Source organism: Chaetodon auriga, chromosome 16 (genome assembly GCF_051107435.1).
Source record: "Chaetodon auriga isolate fChaAug3 chromosome 16, fChaAug3.hap1, whole genome shotgun sequence".
In the NCBI taxonomy this organism is placed as follows: domain Eukaryota; kingdom Metazoa; phylum Chordata; class Actinopteri; order Chaetodontiformes; family Chaetodontidae; genus Chaetodon; species Chaetodon auriga.
Window position 1 is genome coordinate 19,427,910 of NC_135089.1, and position 20,558 is coordinate 19,448,467.

The 20,558-nt window shown below is 41.4% G+C and overlaps 1 protein-coding gene across 1 annotated transcript in view; it reads left to right on the forward strand.

Annotated features, from left to right (window-relative positions):
• The window catches only part of LOC143334323 (carbonic anhydrase-related protein 10-like), an 89,581-nt gene that overhangs the window by 60,773 nt on the left and 8,250 nt on the right, over positions 1-20,558 (forward strand). The window contains exons 4-8 of the mRNA XM_076753076.1: positions 8,864-9,049; positions 10,223-10,318; positions 10,663-10,735; positions 13,349-13,503; positions 16,904-17,078. Coding sequence (XP_076609191.1) covers positions 8,864-9,049; positions 10,223-10,318; positions 10,663-10,735; positions 13,349-13,503; positions 16,904-17,078 — 685 coding nt within the window. The remainder of the gene's footprint in view (positions 1-8,863; positions 9,050-10,222; positions 10,319-10,662; positions 10,736-13,348; positions 13,504-16,903; positions 17,079-20,558) is intronic.

The following is a 20,558-nucleotide window of genomic DNA, read 5'->3' on the forward strand; positions in this document are numbered from 1 at the left end:
GAGTTTTGTGGGTTTTTATTATATTTGCAGCATTTTTTGGCATCTGTTTTGTGGGTTTGTAAGTTTTTGCTTCTGCTTCATTTCTGTGATTGCAGGATTTTTCTCTTGCAGCGTTTTTCTGTTGCATTTGTTTTATGTGTTTGTGTGTTTTTGGTTTTGCGTCATTCCTGTGTGGGCTCCAGAAGCTGCAGCTAACGGAGCAGTGTATGAACTGAGTACTGGAAATGCTATGTCGTGCTAATGTGATACGTATCTCGAGCTAACATGATAAGTTTCTGGAGCACACGTGAACCGTCATCATGGTGACAAGAAACCTTCTTTTTTCTGCTTGTTTTCCTTTCTTTTTTTCCTTCTTCTTCATGTCCCTTTAGGGGCTCTGACTTCAGGGCATGATGAACAGAGATTTCGCTGTAATTTTTGTTATCATCTTTTTTTTTTTCCATTTATGTTGTCGTTACAATTTAGTCATGCAATAAAATGACGTCAATGAATACTTGACGTCAGAATTTTCGTTGACAAAATAAACACTGACCTCAACCTGCAAAGGTTGACTCAAGCTATGACTGGACTGTCATGGTTTGGGGCTGCTCATGCTTAACAGTACGTGCTGTGCCTCCCTCTGTCCTGTTAAGGTCCCCAGAAGGAGTATCTATATCAGTGAATGAACTAGTGACTGCTTTGAATGTACCAAGCATAATAGTGGACAGAGGGGAACTGGATTATACAATATGAATCACAGCTGCATTGTACAACCACATTTCAGAGAGTCCAGATAGATTTGAAACTGAAGTCTGGTGATAAATGATCATTGCTGGTGAAATCTTCAGACGAGACCAACAGAAGTTGGTTGCTTCTCTTCTTCATATGTGGAGGAGAAAAGATTTGGGAGAGTAGAGGAGGCAGCTAAAGACCAGTTTAACTTGAGTGGCAAGAGAAATGTCAGGAGAGGACCGAGTGAAATAAAATGAGGAAAAGAAAGGAAAGAAAACAGACTGGAAGAAAGTTGTGATTAAGGAGGAGAGAGGAGGGGGAAAGGAGTGAAGTGGAGAACAGGATGAAGGAGAACAAGTCAAGAGGTTGGAAGAGATGAGGAAAGAATGAAAGAGAGGTACGAGAATGCGAGGAGACGAAGGAGGAGAGTAGATGGAAGACGACAGAGGTGAGCGTGGGGTCATTCAAACAGGGAATTAATCATTTTGACAGCCTATCTGTCTCCCCTTCTCTGCCATGCACACACACACACACACACACACACACACACACACACACACACACACAGACATACAACATCTCATACTCTCCTTCAGCACTTATCAGCATAAAGCGTCACAGCACAGAATAAGTGGATCAGTATGAGTGTGATGGCAGCACATGTATCTACACATATCTGCACATGTATCTATCTGCCTCTGTCTGATTCGAGACAGACAGTATTTTCACAGATTAAAGCTGGCAGGAATTTAAGATAGGAAAAGTTCCTTTCACACCTGGAAATTGGTTCATTTGGTCCAGAATAAGGAAAAAGGGGTGGGGGGTCCGACAGACTCTTGTGTGTTTTTTTTGTGGTGTGAAAGCAAAGCAGACTAGAAAAATATGTGATTTTACCGTTACCATTTCTACCGTTGAGTCCATCTGCTGATCGTGATTTGCACAAGTAATGTTTGTGCTCTGTACCAGTGATATATGTGCATATTTCAAGTAACCATGGTAACACCTATGCGCATTAGAGTGTGGGGATTTTCCAATACAGATTAGGTTGGGTTTAGGCTATTAGAAGTTATTCTCCATGACATGGAAAATTGTCTTTGGCTTTACCAAAAGCAACAATAGGAACAAAGAAGCTAAGTGGGAGAGTTTGGAGTTCAACCATAGGCAATCAACTACAGTTCAATGGGCCTATCACAAAAAGTACAAAGTGTCAAATTCCACAGATGTAATACAGCTGTGCAAATTCAGCTTACTTTAAACAGGAAAAAGTCAGTGTGAACATGAAGCAGACCAGAACTAAAAGGCAAACAGTGTATCATCTTATCCAACCTTAGCTTTCAGCCAGCCAAGCCCTTCAGCAGCAGCGGCACTTTCCCATTCACTCTAACAGACGTGGCATGATGTACACTGTATTGGGTCTCTTTGCTCAAATGAAATTCTGGCAGGAAATCAGTTCTGCCCACAGTACGTGACAAATTAAAAGTTTGCAGTAGAGTGCAGGAGGCACTGAAGCCACCTACTGTAGTGCAGCTTAAAAGAAAATGATTAGCAGAACCACTGTTTGAAGCATATCCGGACTGTTTTTCCAAATTATGACTTTGTTGCAAGTACACAGAAAATGTAATTTGAGATGGGATCAACAGGCATGACATTCAATTCCGCCATGTATTTTAAAGGCAGATAGAAAAGAAAAAGAAAAGTAAGCTTGCATGAACACCAAATGTGCAAGCTAATCAAGGTCAAATAAGCCAGGAGATGATTATGCAGTTTCAACACAAATAAGTCTGAGAGCCTGGATATGGTTGCTAGTAGCAACTAAATCTATGTTCTCAAACATCATCTTAGAGTCAAAACATCTGCTGCCATTGAAAATAAATAGAGCAATTTTCAATAAGTGGGTTGAAAACAGACTGAAATACCTGTGAGACTCTATGACCTAAAGACCAAGAGATTCTACTGACCTACAAACTTTCAACTGAGAGCCTTTGAGGCAAATTCACATTTGAACAGAGTGGAAGAGAGCTGCTTTTTGAGGCCATGAATTTCCAGCATCATTGCATTCAGAGTGCAGAGATGTGTTAATTGCATAAAAGAAGCAGATATAAAAGTAAGGCCGCATTTTATCATGTAAATTCAGTGAATTAGACCGAAGAGAACAGGGTATGGTGTCAGAGGTACAGCTATCCAATAACTATATAAACAAATAAATAAACATAATTAAAAAGACGGAGGTACTTACTGTCTAATGAGGGCTTTGGATGAACGAGAGGAATTTGTTTCGGGTTTGAATAAGTCCTGGAACGGTTACAACCTTCAAAGCTAATAAGCAGATGTTAATAGCCTCACGCTGGATGAAGGTTACACGGGCCGAGTGCTCTTATTCCTAACGCAATCAATCAGATTGATGATTCCCACACGTGTAAGTTAATGAGCAGTACATAAAATCATTGTTAGGTGTCCTGGGTTTAACAATTAGTAAAGAGGCAGCAGGTTACGGCATGTACGCCCATTAGCAAAAGAACTGTCCCTGTTGACAGCTTTTATTTTGTAGCTACAGTTTGGTCACACCTCTACACTTCTACTATTAGATGTCTTATTATCTCCTCAAACAAACCTGTGGAGGAGAGCTTTTGTAAAGATACCTCACAAGGACAACTGGGAGTTATGACTTTATAACACAGGCTATACTGCTACACACAGGGTGGGGTTGTTTGAGAGCCACACAATGTCACAGAGAGGAGGTCAGGGTGGATAGATGGAGGGTTAAAGACCTGGAAATCTGACTTTTATATTCAAGATGCATCCCTCCAGAACTCCCAAAACTAATATAGTCTATGGAGCTGAATGCCGAATTGCAAACTTCCTCACTGGATTGAAAGCTAACATTTCGGTTGTGGTGCTCCATGCAGAAGGATCTGACTTCCAAAATCAGCAGGCTGAATTCTGTCGCTGATTGGCAACTTTCACAACTGATCTGCGGGGCCACAGTCTGAACTGGGAGCGTCCATATTGGACCGGGTGTGTAACTTTTGGGTTAACACCATGATTGAACAGGATCAGATCTTGGTGCTTCACAAATGCAGCATACCATGCTGCTGAACAAGAAGCAGTAAACATCTTTTTGAAGAGTGGATCAGCCTGGTACGAGATGCTCAGCCCTGCAGCAGCGTGTCTCTTTACCACGAGTGCCTAGCTGGGATCCCCGAGGAGTAGAGTGGTTGGAAATCACCGGCCTCCAGTAGCATAATGCTGCGAAAGAGCAAGCAAAGCAGCGCTTTCTACTCACCGTCCTCTAGTGTGATAATTAAGCCCACAGTGTCAACAGAGGGATAGCCAGAGAGCTTGTCTCTAATAGATACCGACAGAGCAGAGGACTTAAATTAAAATCTCGGCCCTCACTGTGTGCTCATTGGGTTACATGCATTATGCAGTGGCCTATTACATCCCAGGCCCAGGTGGGACAGATCACTTTTCCTCTTTTAAATATTAGCATTTCATTTCGCTTACTGTTTCTCGGAGGAGCTGGAGCACTTCCTAACCCATTTCTCTCTCTCATCCAAAAGTGTTTCGCTGTGTCTCAAACTCTCCCTCCAACCTATTTCTCTCAACTAATCATTGAAGTTTGCCTAATCTGTGCCCAGTTCCGTCCATTTCTCCTTCCGTCAGTTCTTTCTCTTTTCCTCATTATTACCCTGTCTTTCTCTGTGTCAGCTCGGCTAATTCTGTTTCCCTTTGTCTCTTTCCTACTGGATGTGTGATTGTTTGACTGACTGATTTTCTGTCTCTTCAGTATCTGTTCCTCTTTCGAGTAATTCCTAGTGGAAGACGTTATGGTGTGTTGGGCTAATAGTATGCAGTATGCTAAGGATAGTTTAGTCAAGATGATAATCCACGACATTCATAGAAGTCTTTACTGTAACTTTCTGTATGATGATGCATACCACAATGATAATACATACAGCTCCATGTATATCAAGACAACACTCTGCCCAGCTCTGTGAAGGAGGGGCATCTTTCTATTAATACATCTGGCTCATTTCACACTGACTGCCCAAGTCATACATCTTTTCTAATTGCAAATTCAACCCCAAAAGAAGCAAAAGGTACGAACCGAGAAAATTGTGTTATTCTTTTGACTAATGACTTTTCTGGGAAGCGCAAGTCAACCTTGATTCTCTTTCATTGTGTGTTTTAGTGGCTGTCTGTCTGCCTCTATATTGCTTTTGTCTCTCGCATTTGTTATCTGCTGCTTTCTCCCATTCAGCGAAACAACGTCAGCTACATGCCATTTCATGATTTGTACTAACATGCCGTACATATGCTGAAAAAAAGAATGTGTTGGGGTCTTGATGATAGAAGCAAAAGCATTCATGCATTCACCGCTCCATCCTTTCCTTTGAACCCTTTTTGACGTCAGTCTCGGAGATCATGTGTCTGAGAAACATGACATGTTCTACGTGTGTAGGTGCATTTGACAGAGCAGTTTCTATCAGCAGGTGTCTGGTAAACGCTTAGTGCAGCTTTAAGATAGATCAGGCAATCCTGTTCAGAAATGCTTACAGTTATGTTACTCTGTCTTCATCTTTGTGACACTTCTGCTGATGGACCCTCCTGTGTTTCTCATTCATTTTTTTCCATCTTTCTCCTTTAGCTTCTTGCTCCTCAAAATGCTTCAGAGCAGCTACAATTTTATTTTAGATCTGTGGCTGTTCATAAAACATTTGAGGCTGTAGCTTTGGATGGTGTCAGTGGTGTTTTGTGGGGGGGCTTCGTCGATTCTTTGCGTCTTCTTTTTACATGAGGTAAGACACAAAGTCTTGTTGTGACATCTTAGATTAATGTTGAGTTGTGAAGGGTCTGCTTTGGTGATGACCCGTGGTGGTGCGAAGACCTCTAATCTTGGCCTCTGCTGCCATGATTGTTATGATTCTTTGTCAGGTGCTGGTGTGTCCCTTTACTACATCCGTTGTTTGATGGTCCAGTTTGGACAAAATGGGAGAAACAAAAATGTATTCAGTCCATAATTTCATGCAATGAAAGCTGCAGTGTCCCAGTAAGATGAAAAAATGGCTGATAGAGCTAAAAAAAAAAAAACTGTGCCCTTCCATATGAATAGCACTTTAGTTAGAGCATTTATAGACAAAACAAAACCCCCAAACATTTCATGTTGCTCTGTTTTACCTCTCTCTTTGTCAGCAGGGTTTGAGCCAGCTCAGAGGTCCTCATTAGATTTCATGTCCAGTGCCTTAACCACTCAGCCGTCACAGCTCTCCTCTTCTCCCTTCCCTCTTCCTGCTCCCCAATTCTGGCTTTTTCCTGCTTTTTCACGATTCTCCGATTCTCAGTCTTTGCCCTCTCCATACATTTGATTCCATCACATGCTTGTCAGAAAACAGACGAAGGCTTTGAAGATTTGCCTCACGCTGGTTTGGTTTTCTAAGACCACACATCAAACAGCTTTAACCTGTTTGTTCTCAATTACTTGGAGAGTGTTTGATTTGTTTCCCTCAATCCGGTGCAGGGAGCTCCCACATGGAATGCCTTACTCCACCTGCTGTGCTGCAACCCCGTCGTCTAATGCAGCGGTGTTAAAAGATGAGGAAATCCTTTGAGATGTTAGCATCTCTGCTGCTCATCTGTGCGAACACCTGCTCCTCCACTAACGTCAGATCATGCTATATTTTCAAAATTATTCTAACAACACAGCTGTGCCTTTATTTAGCTGTCACAATGATGTTTCACCAATACAGCTTCCTCCAGCCTTTCCTTTATAACTGAAGCTGCTTGCTGTGAATGGCGTCTTCCATTATTAATAATAATTATTCATACATTGTCCTGATTTTCAGGTTTTAGACATTTTGGGGGCTTTTTGCTCCCTGTGAGAAACCCTTGTACGAATAAATTTGTTCTCACAAGACATCAGAACTTGTCCCATACACCAGTTTTCTTGGATTTATAATTCCTATCTTGGGCATGAAACAAATCCATAATTGGTCCAAGCCTGTTGTGCAAGTCATGTACAGATAGTCTGTCTTTGTCCACAGGGGAAAAACACATTTAACTTAATAATTCAGATCTTAGAGCTTGTTAGCTCTTAGTGGACAGTAATTTCACACAGTTTGTCATCATGAAGACATTTTTTTTTTTTTTTTTTTTTTTTGCATCTGCAAACCATTCCTCTTCTGTGAACGAATGGCGTCTTCCATTTTGGGTTCCCAGCCACTCCATTCCCTCAGAAGGTCAGCTCTGTTCAGATGGCTTGCTCTCCAATGGTGCAAATTAGCAGGTCAAAATTATCCAAAAGTTGAATGTGACAGGAAAGATTTGCATGGATTAACTTTGCCCTTGCAAGCCAATGCACTAATGCCAGCAATTCCTTTGGAAAGAATTACTTTCATTGTGCAGTGTTACAGTCAGATGCTGGTGCGACCTTCATGATACAGTATGCCACTGAAATCAGCTGAAACAACATTTAAGATTTCAATTCAAATTTATGTTTTGTTGCCCATTTCAGTCTTTCATTGTCACCGTCCAGATGAAACAGCACTGCAGTGTGTTCTCTCATCTATTCTGTGACCGCCACGTCCCCCTGACTGCCTCCCACTTGTTGTTTTATGGTGTCTACTGTCAAACCATGTATTCCTAATTTCTGTAACCCTACAGCTGGTGCAATGGCAGGATTGTTATAGCTGTAGTGACCTGCTCTCATTTTTTAGATGCCCAAAAATCGCTGCTGGCACTTACAGCTCTTGTGTGAAGTTCTTTTTATTCATTTATTTTTCCATATTTGTGAATGAGACCAGTCCAGAAATGGAACAGAACAGCTTTCAGTATACAGCAAATCAACGCAACTGTGTTGATTTTGCTAATGATCAAAGCTCACAAACGTGCAACTGCTGAACAGGTGGCATTCAGGAGGTTCAGAGTTCAATTCAATTAAAAGCAAACCTTAGGATAAGAATGCAAAAATGTTCTTGAATTCTTAAAAAAAAAAATCAGTAATAGGAAACAGTAATAGGAAAGCACTTAGCCTCTGTGCTACCTGTCACAGAACCTGTTGAGTGACGTAGACGAGTGAAAAAGTCATTTTTAGATTCTAAATCCTTCGCCTCTCCTCTTAAAATGATGTTGTGCTTTTCTTTAAGGATTATACTGTGAATGGATTTCAGGCTGGTGAGTAATGGTTTAATTTCAAACAACCCCAGCAGTGGCATGCCACAATTAAACCGAGGCTGCGTGCTCTCTCCTCATTTATTATATACAAACAGCAGTAATGAATATATGAACGCAACCAATGTCATATAATATGTATGATGAAAATAGTTGGCTGCCTGGTAAAGAACATTAATGGTTTATTTGTTGCCAGGGGTGTTGTGAGGAGCTGACAACATACAGCTCTGGAGCCACATGAACAACAGGAAAAGCTGTTTTAATCCACACAAACAGAATTGCTCTGTCATAGAGGAATTAAGGCGTTGTATTAGCGGACAAAACAAGGACAACAACCTGAAGAAGACACAGGAAACAAGAGATTACATTACATGTTTTTACATACTTCATACTTCTTCTTTGTTTTATTGCTCGGTCCTCTTTCATTTTACAGCACATGAGCAAACACACAAAACCAACCACGACAGCACTCTGCATCTCTTCTGTCCTGCCTACAGCATACATCGCCTCTTGCTTTGGTTGACTTGATATAACTTAGCATAACATAGCATTAATATCCAGACTGAACAAGTGAAGCAGAACTGTCCTCTTGTTCCACAATTAGGCTGAGACAGTCAGCTCACTAAAGTCTCCATAAAAGATAGAAAAAAAAGAGGTTGCAGTGAACCCTGTCACACATCACAGCACAGCCTACTTTTTCCATTCAGATGACAAAGCTGCTGTAGTTCTATAAGTGGGCCACAGTGCTGCTAGGGCTAGAGGCAATGGGATTACCCATGTTAAAAATAAAACAGGGCTTCATTGAAGCACTTTGGGTTAACGTGTCATGTACACTTTCATGTCATATGTTTAACATGTTACACGTATTAGTATTAGAATAATGATATTGCTAATAATCATATACCATGAGAACATACCAGATATTACAGACCATAAATCACAGCCAGTGTATTGCTGACGTCCATCCCTGTCCGTCTCTCTGTAGATGGGAGGCACCATGTACAACACGGGGAAGCACGTGTCCCTGCGGCCGGACAAAGCCCACCTGGTGAACATCTCTGGGGGCCCGCTGGGTTACAGCTACAGGCTGGAGGAGGTGCGCCTCCATTTCGGGAGCGAGGATTCCCAGGGTTCAGAGCACCTCCTCAACGGACAGGCCTTTCCCGGAGAGGTAAGAGACAAGACAGAGACAACGCACGCTGGATTAAACACACAACATTTGTAGGACACACATGAACACATCGACAAAGGCAAGGGAGCAGTGAACACTCACAGGCTGAGAGATAATTACGGATAGCAGACAGAGACATTGGCAAACTCGTTATGATTAATAACGCACACATGAAACAGAGAAATGTACGCAAAAAACACCCACACAGAGTAAGTTATTCTGAAACCGTCCTCTCTCATTAAGAGGAAAACATTTTATGTGTGAGCAATCGTTTTCTCTGAGCTCATCTTGTTATGAGCCCTGAAATGAATTCAAACCTGGTTATCAGAGTAGGAAGAGCCAGCGTTTTCTTGTCTTTGTGGAGTTTGGGGCTGCGTGGAGATTCCCTGGGCTTCTCTGTCTTTAACCAGTCAGTCAGTGATGACAATGTTGATATTTTGTAAGTCCACACTGTCCAGAGAGACGCTAAACAGAAGCTCTAAGTGTTTGAGATGCTTCTATCTGTTTTCATACACATTGGGTTTGTGGCTCTACATTTGTCAGAGATATTCTGTTATATATTCTCATTGATTGGGAAACAAACTTCCGACTGGAGAATCGGCCTTAGTTTATGGAGTCTGTTAACAGAATCTCGAAAACAGTCCACCTGGGCTAAACACAGAACAGCGGAGTTGTCTTTATGAACCTGTGGGAGACTCAAACCCAATGTGCATAAATTAATTTTCCAAAAGGAGAGACCCAATCCCACGGGTACCTGAGCACAGTCAGTCCCCAAGAAAATGAGACCTGATCAAAAATGCAGTTGACCCTAACAGACCATAATAGAGAGAGAACACCAACCAGCAGAGAATGATGCGCTCTAATGAACAAGCAGCCTGACTGACGAGCACTCGCCCTCCCGGCTGCAGTAACCGACCAGCTACAGCAGTCGCTACACGGCCGAGCCTCTGAACTCACGTGCTTTGCAAAGATGCACAGATTAACTTTGCTGTGCCAATTTCCGGTGTGACTCAACCTTTCTGATGAAACAAATCCAATTAATAAGACTGATGAATGAAGAGTGAGGAATCAACAAGCACTGAGCCGTTTTAATCAAGTCAAAGTAGCAAACACGGTCTTTTCATTACTTGAGTTTAGCTTGTAATGCTCTGCGTTATCGCGGTTCTCTTTCAGGTCCAGCTGATCCATTATAACCAGGATCTGTACGCCAACTACACTGAGGCAGCTAAGAGCCCTCATGGCATCGCTGTGGTCTCCATCTTCATAAAGGTCAGCATGTCCTTCTCGGAGCGCGCTGAGACGCAATGAAGGACCAATTAAGAAACAAACACATGTGGAGCAGAGCTTACTGGATGCTTTGACTTGCTCAGAACATATGGTAGATTAAAAACGTAACCTCTCACTGCTGGATTACATGATTGTCATTATACTAATGTAAGGATTGTAGAACTCAAAAAAAGTGCACTGTTTCAGTCCTTAAGCTACTTGCTACATGTGTTTTACTGCCTGTGTGTGTGTGTGTGTGTGTGTGTGTGTGTGTGTGTGTGGGTGGGTGCGTTGCACTGTGGTTTGTGATGAATATTTGATCCCCATCTCTCTTTGTCATCTCGCAGCTCTCTGAAAACTCCAACTCCTTCCTCAACCGCATGCTCAATAGAGACACCATCACCAGAATCAACTACAGACGTAAGACACAAAGACTCCTCTCTCTCTCTCTCTCTCTCTCTCTCTCTCTCTCTCTCTCACACACACACACACACACACACACACACACACACACAAACTGTCTCCTTCCGTGTTTTGTCCCGAGACAAGCTAATTCTGCTTTGAACGTCTACATGGCATGTATTTTGTTCCTGGAGTAAAATGAGGTCTTTAAATTAGCTGTAAATAACCTATTTGCTATATCATATGAAATGATTATAGAAAGTCTGTTTACTATCTAAAAAAGAAAAAAAAAACATGATGTCAAATAGGCTGCTCATTGGGTGTCACACCTCCCTATTTAAAGTGGTAGGAAGAAAAATCCTGTCACTCTGAGGCTGTGATGGTTCAGTAAACCATCATTACGGGAGGGATTCTGTCAAGCTGAAGCTTTCTTACTTCATCTCTGAGCATGTTTTAATGTTCTTCTCCTCTTGCGATCTGAATTCTGTTGCCCTTCACGATGAATCACAAAGTCCCAAATGTTTGTTTGCTTACAGGGGTTCTCAAAAACGTGCTAACATATTTGAATTCTAGGAAAGTACAGTGAGAAATTTGGCCGTGAGCCAATGATCAGGTGAGTCATTGTTGGAGTGGACATGAGTACAGGTTTGGATACAGGGAATTCATAAAGGGTTTCTTTACAAATAGAACATTCTTGGCCATGAAATGTAAATACTCTCAGTCTCGGTAAATACTCTCAGTCATCATAGTGGAGCATTATGATTATGTTTCAACAGATAAATCTTATTCAGTGGATGATGGGAACAAATAAAAAATAACTTGGTGAAGATGATCACATCAATTTGACACTATTCTAGTTAAACCTCTACTGTATTTCATGTAAATGTTTACATCATATCGTAAAATGTGGCACAACTAGATTTGCTTCCAAGAATTAAACATGATTCTTATTCATTGTTTAAAATTGGAGAGCAGAGCTGTGCCATACAGGATTAATGAGCTGCCATAATCTGATATCTCCCATAAACAGCGGAATACCAAGTTATAATGGACCAGTCTGATGTGTGTAGAGGTGTGTGTGCTTATTTTGTAGCCGTCTGGTGTCGTTTGCACATGATTTAATCAAGATAAACACAGTGGACGTCTGTGCGTAATGCATTTCTCCAGTCCAAGGCTGCAGATTTATCAACATGTCCATCCTGCTGCCTTCAGATGTCTGCAGGGATTTAATGAACTGAAGGAGAAGCTTTTCAGACAGAATCAAGCTGTTGTGGACAGATATAAGAGTCACTCGTTCAGTTACTGATCAGTGCAGACTGATTTCACGCTTTAACCAAATGAAATGATGCTGATTTAAAGGCATTTGATGGCCGAGGAATGTTGGAATATATTAGTTTATTGACATTTTAAGGATCATTGTGTTATTTTTCTACATTTGCTGCAAGTATTCAGCTTCTCCTTGTTGATAAAATCATCAAAGTGGCAGCAGGAGCAGAAGTGGTTCTGAGACGGCTCTCGTCACCGCAGTGTGTTAGAGCCATTTTTCCATCAAAACACAACTGGCTTTGCGCTGTCTAATTTGAATGAACCTCCCGCCTGTTTGTTCCTCTTCTCTCACCTGTAAATATTGACCTGATGATGAAAACACAATATTTACCACAATTCATCATTTTTCTGTTCGATCCAACAGTTTTTGAGGTATTTCGCTCAAAACTGCAAATGTCATCCTCAAAGTGGCACAAGGGATCACCAAAGTCAGTGAGAGTCATCCTCTGGGGACCATGAATGTCTGTACAAAACTGTGTGGCAATCAGTGTAATAGTTGAGATATTTCAGTGGCGGAGTGACCAAATGACCCCTATCATGCCTAAAAACCTTCCAAGTCTAAAATTTGGCGCACTAATCTCTTCTTTCTCTTGTAAACCGTTCAGTTCTGATAATGGGAGATGTAGTCTGCTCTCTGCTCTACATGCTGTTACACAACAACCCTCACATACACATGCATGTTTCCAACGCATCAGCAAGAATACATTCTTAATTTCATACAAATCAGTGCTACATTGCCAAAATCTGTTTTCCAACCTGCTGTGAAGATGTACGGCCCTCTGGAGAATTCCTTCCTGTTAATGGGGCTAAACATAGCAGAGCTACACAACCACACACAGACACACACAAACTTGTTTTTTTTTCCACTAAGGAGGGCATTGCATTGACTTATATTAATTCTCTGGAGATGTACACCAACCTAAAGCAAGAAGCAGGTCTTAACCTTAAAAATGAACGCTTTAGCCTGTGGGAACCAGCAGTTTGTCCATAAATGGGAGGTGAGTCCCCACAGCCTGACTGTGTGAACACATTTTTTGGCCCTAATTAATACACACACTCTCTCTGCTCCAACATATTTATGTTTTTTTCTCAAGCAAATAATTCCCTTTAATTGCTCCAGACATTATAGATTTATACCCTGGATGCAGTGTTCTGCATTAACCACACACACAGTATTCATTGCTCCTCTCTTTTTCTCTGACATTGCGTTCCTGTTAATGGGTCTGAACATCACAGACTTTCACACAACATACTGCATCAGCTTAACACTCTCTCTTTCTGCTTCTTCTTCTTCTCTCTCTCTAGATGATGCGTTCTTATTGATGGGCCTGAACATAGCAGACCTTTACCCTGACACCACGCGTTACATCACCTACGAAGGCTCCATTACCATCCCTCCGTGCTACGAGACATCCACTTGGATACTCATCAATAAGCCCATCTATGTGACACAGATGCAGGTATGTAGGTGCAGGGGAAGTAAATGTGACATGGCGAAAACAACACACATCCAGTTGATTGTGGCAGAAATGTAATTTCTAATATCCTTGCCAGCACAGAGCACAGTGCGGCTTTGAATTGCAAATTACAACTTCATAACCTGTAACTGAAAGCATCTACTTTCCCCAAAGTGGTTTAGATAAAAGAGGCTACGTTGTAACAGTAATGTAATGAAATGCGGTGCATATACTCAGAGCAAGTAAAACCATCCATGTGTTAAATTGCACCCACTTTTGCTTGTCAGTAATCTCAATGTCTGAGAAATCCTTTCTTCTTACCTTTTTAAACAAAGGAATAGATTTAGTAGTTAATGTAATAAATACAACCCATCCTCACCAGAAAAACAGCAGTATAGGTCAACTGTACAAGCAGCTTATGACCCATATTTACTTTTTTTTTTTTGGTGGCGATCACTAGTGGCCATAGTAATTATGACGGGAGCAAAGGAGGAAGTCAGGTGACGTAGTATAAAGAGCAAGAAAGGTTGCATATAGAGGAAGGTGGGGTGAGTGGATGGGTCAAACAAACGCAGGACGTCTACTTTCATTGCACTGGCCTCTTGCTTGTACCTATTCAGTCATTTGGCTTTGAGGACGTGTTGAAATAAGATCATAATCTGCATGTATTCACATTCACGCCGCTATACATCTGCATTTTATGTTGTGGTTGGCTTCTGACCAGAGAGCCTTTTTATGTCACTGAGGAGCAGATGGATAGATCAGATTCAAACCTCAGCTCTTCAAATCAGGAAGCTCAGCGTCAAAGTGCAACACATTACAATCCAGCACAGCGCTCACCTGCATGCATCAAAGTAATCAACTCCCACACACCATCTGCCATTTGCTCTCACTTTATTTACTCCTACTCTCACTCGCCCATCCTTTGTTCTCACTTGTCTATCAACCTCTCTGTCATTCTTCTTCATTCTCTTTTCTTGATGTTTCACTTTCATCCCTTTTTTACAGTATGTTCGACTTTTTGCTCCATCTAACGTCCTTGGGCTTCTGTCCTTTCTCCCTTTCTCTGTCTCCTTCTCTCCTCTCTCCTTCTACATCTATTTAATTGATATATAGTATACAGGTTTTTATTTGTTTACCCTTTAACGCAAAGTCATTGGAAACTACTTTAATTGGTTAAAATTGGTTAAAAACCAGTATTAGAATTTGATTTTTGTTAACTACAAGTATAAATATGTCATAATTTTGCAGAAAATTATTTGAATACCACACAATAATTATTGAAGATTTATAATTCATTATTTCATCCTTCATCATTTTCTAAAAATTTCAATAGCAAAAAAAGACATTTTTGCATTTAAGACAAAATACACTTTTCTGGCTTTGTTCATAGCACACTGGTATTTTGCATTTACACAAAAGCTGTTGAACTCCTTGTGGACAGATGGGACATTCTCTTCAATTGACCCTGTTTTCTTCTTTCCAATGGCAGCCCATGCCTCTTTATTGGGTTTATAGATGGGGGAAGCATTCTGTCATATGTGGTCTGTAATGCTTCTTCAGTATAGCTGTGATCATTTCATGATAGTCTATGTCGTCTTCAACTGAGATCTGATTCTTAGTCTAACTCATCACTGATTCTTCATCCAGTGCCTCTGCGAAAATATCAGCTGTATCTCTTTTAGCTGTTTTCCAACATTACATATAAAGAAACACAAAATCAAGAAAACATCTTAAGTGGCCAATGGGACTACAATGTATAATTCCAGCTGGCCGGCAACAGTTCATGCTCTTTTTTGTCATATACACAACAACTACAGTGAAGCAGTTGTTGGCAATTCAATTCTTTGATCTCAGGCCCAACAGAAGACTGTGGGAATTAGAGGCAAAGAAGATTTTTCACTAAAATATGTGTGGTTGGTGGATCAGATACATGCCAAAATACACACTGACTCATAACACTGTTCATTCACTATGTAGCATCAGGGGGAAAAGGATGCATCCACTGGATGCGTACATAGTGAAATTACTACATCCTTTCAAATTTTAAGGCAGAATGCACACAACATCAACATCACTGTAAACTGAATATTCCTGAATGCCATAAACCTATTTTCCATTTCACGCTTTGTGTGGTCCTCTCATGGCATAGCACAGAAAAAGTAGCAACAGCAAGTCAAATCTCAGCAGTCACACGTAGCAAGTCAGATCCCACAGCGACTTATAAACTCTATGTACACTTGCAGTTAGCTGACACAAGGCAGTGATATCCTGGCAAACTTTAAAATGTGTAATACATCCAAAAATCTCAATAGACCTTACATGCATCAAAATACCGAACTATGCAGCAGGAAATAAATTGAAATAAACTCATAAGGAAATAGAGAAAAAGTACCTTTTTTTTTAAAAATATTTCTCAGTTGAGGTTGGAATCTGCCCAGTCTGCCCATCGTTGCCATTTGTGCTTGTGATTTTTATAGACAGAATCTCAATGAATCCATTTTGGCGAACAGAGGACTCCAGCTCTGCTTTTTGCAGAGGATGTCTTTCTGCTGGCTTCATCAGACCGTGACCTCCAGTGTTCGCACTTTGAAGCCGAATGTAAAGTAGCTGAGATAAAAGTCAGCATCTCCAAGTCTAAAGACATGGTACTCTGCAGAAAAACAGTGCAGTTTCACCTTCAGGTTTAGAATGAGTTGCTGCCCAAACATCATGGAGTATCTCAGGGTCTGCACAGGTGAGGGTAAGAGATATCACGGTGAGGGGGCTGAGCACTAAGGGAAAGCTCTTGATTTATCAGCCATTTTATCTTCCAACTTTCACCTGTGGTCATGTGCTCAGATGTCCTTCATATTGAAATCAGTGGTCATTTTCATCTTAACATGCTCATAATAGTTACTGCCATACAAGAACAGCACTGTTTCTTTCCACTTTCATGTATTCTTCATGGTTCATTGACAGGTAAGGCTGATGACATGAAGCTTCAGCCTCAGTCTTTTAGCAACAATGTTTGTAGCCATTAAGTGCTAATTTACGCTTTTCAGTGGTTGTCATTTTAAAGTGAGCATGCTGGGAACATTATGTTGCTTAGCAAAATGCCAGCATTGCCAGAAATACTATGTGAAAAGCAAAGTAATGAAGGTTATTCCTCGTTGAAACTACTGCATCGATTTTGTAATACACATAAAAATTGAGACACTCTTTCTTTTACACTCCCTGGATCCAGCATTCAGTGGCCATTAGAGGACCTAGCTATAGGTTCACTTAAATGACTTCAACTTGGGGGCGGTGGTTGCTTCTTCACCTAGTCAAACTGTGCTGGTAAATTAGACAGCTGAACTCAAATAAACCAATAAATCAGCCTTCACCTACTGTTCTTCACCACCCCACTTCTCCTCCACAGATGCATTCCCTGCGCCTCCTCAGCCAGAATGAGCCCTACAAGATCTTTCTGAGCATGAGCGACAACACTCGGCCCACCCAGCCTCTGCTGCAGCGCTGCATCAGAACCAATATCAACTTCAGCAAGCAGGGCCGTGACTGCCCCAACAACCGTGCCCTCCGTCCACAGTACAGAGGTAATATGGAGGACAGGAGGGGATGAGGGAGTATTATTATTATTATTATTATTATTATTATTATTATTATTATTATTCTTTTCACTCTGGATCCCTTTAAAGCTAATTAGGGCAGTTTATACATGCTTGTGCCAAGAATGGAGATATTTTTAAGTTGGGTTTGCCAAACCTCTCTGCTCATGGACCCCATTCACTCCCTTATAAACATTTCCATTAAACCCAGTGGAGAAGATAAATCACTGTTAACACTTGCTGCCAGTTGCTTTTTACAATGTTTTTCTCATTTTCATTTTGAAAGAAGCTACATTCAAGAACACATGCAGAGCTAGGACAGGAGAGGGAGTGTTACTGTGTCTTTAGACTTCAAACAGCATGGGTTTAAGAAATGCAAGTGGCTGTGGAGTTGGGGATGTATTGCTTCAGGTACCACTGAGACATTGAAATACAACCCAGGGACCTGTTTCATGAAAGCGTTTTGTGAACATCACTTAGACACAGATTGTCCAATGTAGACCAGCATGTTTCACAAATGACTGTCGCTCACAAATTTTAGATACATGTGGGTGTTGTAAATCGCAATGTGCATGTTGCAAATTTGGTGAAAGGAGACGGTGAGTTTAAGTAATGGATCCATGAGATCTGCACAACAGCTTATAGTTCTATGAAACAAAATTTTACAACTCTATATTAAGTAAATATTTTATCCTCCATTGCAATGATCACGCAGTTCAATGCAATGTATTGTCAGATTATGTTGCATTGCGCTGTGGCAAGGTCACACCAGGTTCAGTTTCTTAAAGTGGTCCCTTTGACATGAAAGAGGGGTCTGCATGTTTTTCACACATTGATAATGTCTGTCTGACATGAACTCCTCCAATTTCTGCATTTCCAACAACACATGATGTTGGACTGCAGCCAAGATTTTAGAAACACTAAGGCCACGAGTCCAAAGCCCATTTATTCTATTTATGTTTGACCTTCTCAAAGTTGAAGAACAGCATCACTCGTTCTGGGCTCCTCTGCCTGCCATATCCTACAACAGGACCCAACCAGTTCCGGTACTGTATAGTGACACCGGTATTCTATGGTCCTGCTACCATTAACCAGCCTGAAGATTCCTGGATTCTCCTGGGAGCTAAACCCAAAGCTCAGCCAGTTCTGCTGCTCGTGATGAGCCTGCTGAGGGTTGGTATATCATTTGAGGGGGTGGACATGGTGGCAAGCGGTCTGATCGCTCTCATCCACCACAGGAGATTCCACTTAAAAACAGATTCAGCATCCTGGATCTCCAAGATTTCCCACCATTAGCCCATCAGTCCAATGTGCCGGCAGTAGTCATGACTGATCTTGGTCCCCTGCACCCAAGCAACCTAAACCACTTGCACATGGGCACCCTAAGCAAACGGCAGCCTTCTTTCTGTCACTTCTGCACCTGATCAGACCGCTCTCAGGCTGTCCACCAGGTGCAGGGCACACCAAACAGGGCTCCATAGCTTTGGAATCTTTCTTTTTGTTGATATGAACATTCAGGTCTCTACTAAGGATTAATCTATCATATGTAATTAATCATATCTAGTGATGCTAAGTGTGATTAGCTATGAGAATTCCTGCATAAACAGCACTGACTAGTAACAATGAGTACTGATGATTCTGCTTTGAGCTCAAGAGCAAGAGATTCAAATGACACATAAACTGTTTAGAAAAAAATGATTCAAGCACTCCTCATTTCCTGGTTTGTCTGACTAACCAATAAAAATTACAATTTTGGGGGACAAACCTCTATCAGTGTTGCTAGACCGGTAGTGCTCCTTAGACAGGCCTCAACTAAAATTATAAATTGCAAATTCTTTCCACTTATCAGACCAATGATCAAAAACGATTTGCTAGCCAGTGATTTGATATTAAAAAGGAATCATTTCACCTGCAAAGATTCTGCGCAAGGAGAGGTAACTGGCTGAACACTGACAAATTTAAGATTGCTGAGACAGGCACCAGATGTCTGTGATTGCTACACTGTGTTTGACCATGGCACTGACTGCTTAAGATGACCAGCATGTTAAAGGAAGCGGCTGCCTGTGTGCGCTGGCCTTTGTACTTATCTGTGAATTCTTGTTTTGGCATCCCAAGAGCATGACGTAGATTGGCGCCAAACAGCCTGCAACCAGTGCTGTTTTGATGTATCCCATCAGGCTTAAAGTGGCCTTTTACAGTTCCAAAAGATGTTGAAGTTGTCAATAAACTTTATCCCATGGGTGAGGCATGCAGATGTCAGCCATGTATTCAGGGCAAGGAGTTTACTGGAAGATTAGATTCCATTCCCCAAGGTTGGAATGGGGCCTGATATGAATGCATGTTGTGACTGACAGTTGCTCAGTTTCTCCAGTAGCAGGCAAAAGTTTTCTTCAGGACCTCAGAGCCACTGTGGATAATAACCCTCATATTACTTGGATGTGTCGAGAGGATAGCTGGCAACAGCACTGTTAGCTCCCTGACAGATGTGTCACCCATAGTTAGGATTTTCAGTCTTTGCCATTCTTACAGAATAGTGTCTAGCTTATCAGGTGTGGGTTTACCAGAATTTCTTTTGATTCGGGACTCGTCAGGCTTGGAGTTTCTTCTGGCCCTCGGCCAAGTAGTGGTTTTGGGTTTCACTTGACTTGATCTTGGGTTTTGGTTAGCCTTGATACCTTTGGTGGGATAAGTTTTCTGAGGTTCAACATAGTTACTGTTATTACACCTTTTGACATTCTGAGTTCAGTGTTTGCTCTACTGAATTAACCGGTTAACTCCCGATTCGGTTACCTGACCACTAAAATGTGGTCTGTTGAATATCTTTTGTAACTGCTAATTGCCTGGACTTTTTGATGGCTACTGTCACTCTTAATGACACTGCCCCCTTAACTGAGGCTACCCCTGCTAATTTTTCTCATTTTCATCTTCATTTTTTTCTCAGGTTTGTTCAGGTCTGGGGAAGTACTGCTGTCTGTTTCTCATTTTTGATTCTTTTACTCTTTGAAGATTCAAGTTTCTTCATATATGGCCCAGCTCCTCACATGTTCTTAATGCTGATTCTGCCAGTAATTTCTGTGATGCTTTCAGCCACTTCCAACACCACCTTAAGTTCAAGCTCTTTTATGCCTTCGCTAACCCTTTCAACAATACCTGCCTCACTCCATATTGTCCCTCTCAAATTTAAAGAGACAAAGCACAGTCGTTCTCTATGGCTCAGTGAGCACACTCTGGCCCTCAGAGGCATTGCAGAAAAACTGAAGGTACATGGAAGGCTAATAGGTTAAAGTCTTCCCTGACATGCTCCAAGCTCACATGACCAACTATCAGGCTGCTGTTATAGAGGCAAGATCAGCCTTTTGCTTTGGTGATTGATTCTGTTATGAGGGTTCTTCCACCTCTACTCCTGAAAGTAGCCTTGAATTAGGGGAGGAATTCCTGCATTATTTTGTGAAAAGGTGCAGAATATTA